The 5,797-nt window shown below is 42.6% G+C and overlaps 1 protein-coding gene across 1 annotated transcript in view; it reads left to right on the forward strand.

Moving 5' to 3' along the window:
* The window catches only part of PERP (PERP, TP53 apoptosis effector), a 13,914-nt gene that overhangs the window by 6,839 nt on the left and 1,278 nt on the right, over positions 1-5,797 (forward strand). Inside the window, exons 2-3 of the mRNA XM_006776192.2 lie at positions 2,688-2,828; positions 5,562-5,797. Coding sequence (XP_006776255.1) covers positions 2,688-2,828; positions 5,562-5,788 — 368 coding nt within the window. The 3' untranslated portion in view covers positions 5,789-5,797. The remainder of the gene's footprint in view (positions 1-2,687; positions 2,829-5,561) is intronic.

Below are 5,797 nucleotides of genomic sequence, written 5' to 3' on the forward strand. Positions count from 1 at the left end.
AAAATATAGACTTTGAGATGACCTGATTAATGAATGCTCTTCTCAAAGCACGGTTCCTCTTCTATTGAAAGTTACCTTGCTTGAAGAACAAAGCAAAAGTGAGAAAAGAGACTTACTCAATTCCATTTTTTTACTTTATTCATTTCTATTTTAAAAGAAAACATTTCTATTTTACTTTGCCCCTAAAATATCTGATTGATCTCACAGGAAGAGGAAGGAGACTTGGAGGGAATAACACTTGTAAAGATAAAACTAGGCCCACTCATGTACTCTCTCAGGCCCATCTAGACCACTGCTGCCAAGGGGTAGTTTGTGTAAACACATGGTATTTGAACATATAAAAATGTGTCTTCTCCTTCATTACCTGGGTCCCAGTCATTCATGAATGCAGAGGAAGATCTGGAGGATATGGGGGGTGGGGCGGGGGGAGGCTGCTCAAGGGAACAGGGGAACTTAGCTCGGGTTTGTCTGTAACAGATGGAGATATGAAAATGCAGCGGGGGACTGAGGAACAGCCTTTATGTGACAGTGCGGAACCTTGTGAATGTAGAATAAAATGAAAACTTGAGTTCCTGGAGAAACATCATAGGAATACAGGAGGAATTGAGCTATGTGACTTTTCACACACACGCTCTCATCCTTACAGTAATCATGAAAGAAGGTATTTTTAGCCTTGGGCAGCAGATGCGCGGATTGACAATGGCTTATAGGTGGCAGAGGCAGTGTATAAATGAGACCCAGTTCTGCCTCCAAAGCCCTTGCTCTTTCTGCTATCCCACCCATATCTTTAACTTTGACCAATCAAATGACCTAGAATTAAGTGAAGATGAATTTGTCAGCTGAGCTGAAATGCAGTTGGAGTAATACCAGGGCAGAGGTGCCCACGACTCTCCTTTTCAAATGCCACAAAGAGTAATCGGTTAAGAATGCATGTTCATCCATTAATGAATGAATGGATAACCAACCTGTGGGATATCAATGCAATAGAATATATTTTGGCTATAAAAAGGAATGAAGCACTGATGCGTGCTACAACATAGATGCACCTTGAATACATTATGCTAAATGAGAGAAGGCAGTCAAAACAGCTGCATAGTGTAGGATTCCATTTATCTGAAATGTCCAGAATAGGCAAATTTATAGAGACAGACAGTTGATTAGTGGTTGCCAGAGCTGGAGGAAGGGGGAATGGAAGGACATGGAATTTCTTTTTGGGGTGATAAAAATGTTGGAATTGTAAGTGGTGATGGTTGCACAACCCTGTGAATATAAAAACCACTGAATTGTATACTTAAAAAGGGTGAATTTTATGGTATGTAAGTTATAGCTTTAAAAAAAGTTGTTTTGGATTCAGGCAGGCTCTAAATCAAACTGCCTACATCACTGACTGGCTGTGTGGCTATAGCAGGCTATTTGAACTCTCAAAGCCTTAGTACGTATGTAGCTTCATTTCTAAAGAAATTATATCAGTATGAGCCCTAAAAAGTTATTGTGAGGATTCAGTGAGCTAAATATGTCTAGTTCCTAACCCAGTGCCTGGCACAGAGCAATTACTTCCAAGTGTTAGTTATTACCTCTAGAGAGAAGGTTGTATGTGAAGAAATCTAAAAAACCAGAGCAGGTTGAACAGTAAGAATACTGGCTGGAATCAGGAGCCTGGGCTCATGGCTCTCCATTTCCACAGGCGGAGGGTAGCATGACACAGGACACAGGGCTGGAGGAGCCCCTGCAGATTTTCAAACTCAGAGCTCATTTTAGGGCCAGCATCGATGGTTAAGAACTCTTGTGCAATAAATTCTGAATACCCCAGAGTTAAAATTTAGGCAAAAGTGTAGAAAGACTGTGCTTAACTGTGTTATTATTTTTTTAAATCACAGCTACTTTACAATTAAATTGTTTTAGTTCACATCTCTGCCTACTCATAAGTTTATGTTTTCAAAGATTATTTTTGCATGGAACCAAGTATTGATATGAAACAAAGATCCTTTTAGAGGTGTTGGGAACATTTCCTGAAGACATGGTACTTTGGATTGTTCAATACCTGAAATGCTGTTTATGATGGTCGTGTTGTGTTAGAACTTGAGTGAGCCTTTTAAATCTACTAGTTTATATGCAGTTTTTTATTTTATTTTATTTTTTTAAATGGACACATGCTTTTTTTTTAAAAAAAAATATATTTTATTGAGTTTTTACAGAGAGGAAAGGAGAGAGATAGAGAGTCGGAAACATCGATGAGAGAGAAACATCGGCCAGCTGCCTCCTGCACACTCCCCACCGGGGATATGCCCGCAACCAAGGCACATGCCCTTGACCGGAATCGAACCTGGGACCTTTCAGTCCGCAGGCCGACGCTCTATCCACTGAGCCAAACCGGTTTTGGCTATATGCAGTTTATTAAACAAGAAATAATTTAATGAAATTTAACTTTCATCTCAGAGATAAAAACACTTGTCCTAAAACGAGGGGATGAGACATTATTGCCTATCAGTATATTAGTGTCCTGCATATGGATTGCCTAATTCCCCCCAGAGACATGGAGATACTTGAGTCTTGTCAAAAGAAAAACTGTTCTTCCATCCAAATGTAATTGGTAGAAAGAAAAAACACTGCTGCCCATCCTTTGATAAGTGGTTGTTGGATTTGGCACATCATCTGTCATATCGATCACTGTCTCCTTTCGCTCGCAGCGTGGGGAAGGGCAGCCGCTGCCACGCTCTTCTGTGGCTTCATCATCCTGGTCATCTGCTTCATCCTCTCCTTCTTCGCCCTCTGCGGACCCCAGATGCTCGTCTTCCTGAGAGTGATCGGAGGCCTCCTGGCCCTGGCGGGTAAGTCTGTGTGTCAGCAACTCTTCATTCCACCTTCCCTGGACATCAGTGAAGGAGTGCCCGGTCCCCAAAGAACATCCCTGACAATTCCTGACCTGACCTGTTCTCAGAAAGTGTGTCACCAAGGGCAGAATTCACGGAGGGGAGATGTGTTTTAAGATCTAGAGCCGTTGGCAACCAATCCATGTGTCTCTTTAACATTGATGTTTCTCTCTCTCTCTCTCTCTCTCCCTCTCTCTCTCTCTCTCTCTCTCCCCCTCCCCCTCCTTTCCACTCTCTCTAAAAATCAGTGGAAAAGTATCCTTGGGTGAGGATGAACAACAAAAAACAGAAGATCTAGAGCCCTTTCCTCCTGTGTCTCACCTGGTACTCTTTGCTCCCCTTCCAAATGAGGAAGGTTGTCATTCTGTATACCAGGGGTGGGGAACCTTTTTCCTGCCAAGGGCCATTTGGATATGTATAACATCATTCATGGGCCATACAGAACTATCATCTTAAAAATTAGCCTGCTGTATTTGGTCAAACATTTAATTAACTCACCCCTAATGCCTTCGCAGGGCCAGACCAAAGGATTTTGCGGGCCTTATAAGGCCCTCAGGCTGGACATTCCCTACCCCTACTGTATACCGTCTCTTGTAGGTGATGCCATGTCCAGTGGCACCCCTACCCTGAGGGACTGGGTCTGAGTCAGCTCTGTAGGGACAGTGTCTCCACAGTGGGCCCAGTGCCGGCCTTCTGGGAGCCCCGTGCTGGGGGGCCGTTATGTCCTTGAGCCATTTCACTTATTGAAGGAGTTTTGTGATCTTATGATGTGGAGGGTCATGAAAGGGTTTTCTGTAGTGGTATGGGGGACCTGGAAGAGGCCAGCCCTGTAATTGCCTCATCACCAGTGCTAGGGAACCAGAAATTTCCTTATGCAGGTGGGTGGGGCTCAGAGTAAACATTTGTTCATGGAATATAACAACTAGGACTCTGGGAGCAAGAATAATATGAAAATTTAGGAAGGCACCTGGCCCTAGGGAAGTCTCTCAAGGGGCAGGACCCCAGCCACAGAATGGATTTAGATGCAAAACTGGATTTCCTGAGGAGGGGAAAGGAGAAGGAGCTGATGGTGGCAAAGTGAGGCCACAGGTCATGTCTCAGGATAACGTAGGCTCCTGGGAGCAAAGCAGAAATCCAGCTACAGATGTGGAGTACAGACAGTGAGCAGAAGGCCTTGGACACAGGTCAAAGCCTTGTGACTAAAGGGGTCCATGAGATCGAGCATGAGCCCAGAGGGAGACCACTTTGTGCTGGGTTCCCACAGAGCCTAGGGCAGGACAAACGGCCCTGGCTGAGAGGCTGGGGGTGGCCTCAGGGAACTGGCCCATGCAGGCTCTGCCCTCGCTTGTACATTTAAAAATTCCTCTTGATTAAAGATAAAGTTTACTCCAGTGTTCCTCATGCTTGAAAGTTTGCTTTTGGAATAATATTTTAAAATCAGAAATTACTTGGAATCACAAAAGATATGAGGAACTTTGTCAAATCCCACCTCTGCTTCTATTTGGCTTTTTGCAGTTCAAATTGTTTTTTTAAATGCTCAAGCAGAACTAAAATCTGCTCCTACCCTTTGACATGGCAATGTACGTATGAAATATTAAGTCAGTAAAATGCAGAACATAGCACAGAATGGATATACTCATTATAGCTTAATAGAAGTATGCATATTCACTGGAAAAAACTATAAAAGGAGGTTATGTTCTTTTTACTTTTGAGTTGCTTAAAATGTTAATATGATTAATAATGATTGTAATAATGTGACTCTTATGCCGAAAAGATTAGAAATTGACACATTTCTTTATTTCCTCTCTTACATTCACCAAAGCCCATCTTTCATTTCTGCTCCCTGAGCCTGAGAAGCTCTTCGCCCTCCATCTCTCATTTATTCTTTAGATCCTCACCTCCTTTTCTGGTCATTCTCTGCATTGATCATTTGCATCATTGGTTCGTCATTTCATTTAGGCATTCATTCATTGAAGGACTATTCCAATGGTGTATTTTGAATGCAGTGATAGATGTGTGTGTGCATGCACGTGTGTGTATATGTATATATACATTATTTTTGCTAACAGTGAAAATATTAACTATGTCTTTGGCATAGGAAATACAAAGGTAATAAAAATACTCTTCATTACCTTCCTGCTTTCTATTATATGCCACAGTTTTGTCTTTTTGCTTCAGTATGTAATTCTTGCACCTGGACTGTAGAGTGATTCTCTAGTTGTCTCCTGTCCATATTTCTTATATTCAGGATTCTGCTCAATGCCAGCTCTCTCAGACACACAATATTTAAAAATCTTTTTTGGCTCACGATTAACTAGATACCTTACAGTGGTCGGCAAACTCATTAGTCAACAGAGCCAAATATCAACAGTACAACGATTGAAATTTCTTTTGAGAGCCAAATTTTTTAAACTTAAACTATATAGGTAGGTACATTGTTATTAACTTAACTAAGGTACTCCTAAGGCTTAGGAAGAGCCACACTCAAGGGGCCAAAGAGCCGCATGTGGCTCGCGAGCCGCAGTTTGCCGACCTCGGGCCTACCCCCTTCCCTTAGCATTATTTAGGTGGATTTAATACTTATTTAAAGGCAAAAACATTGAGAGAGGGATTTAATCTATTGTTGCAATTCATTCATTCATTCGTGCATGCATGCATTCACACTTGGGATGTTTTTTTCCTTTCCTTTAGCTGTGTTCCAGATCATCTCCCTGGTAATTTACCCCGTGAAGTACACCCAGACCTTCACCCTTCATCTCAACCCCGCTGTCAATTACATCTATAACTGGGCCTATGGCTTCGGGTGGGCAGCCACGATTATCCTGATCGGCTGTTCCTTCTTCTTCTGCTGCCTCCCCAACTACGAAGACGACCTCCTGGGCAATGCCAAGCCCCGGTACTTCTACTCCTCCGCCTAAGGTGGGGAC

This window comes from Myotis davidii, unplaced genomic scaffold (genome assembly GCF_000327345.1).
Source record: "Myotis davidii unplaced genomic scaffold, ASM32734v1 scaffold266, whole genome shotgun sequence".
NCBI classification, from domain to species: domain Eukaryota; kingdom Metazoa; phylum Chordata; class Mammalia; order Chiroptera; family Vespertilionidae; genus Myotis; species Myotis davidii.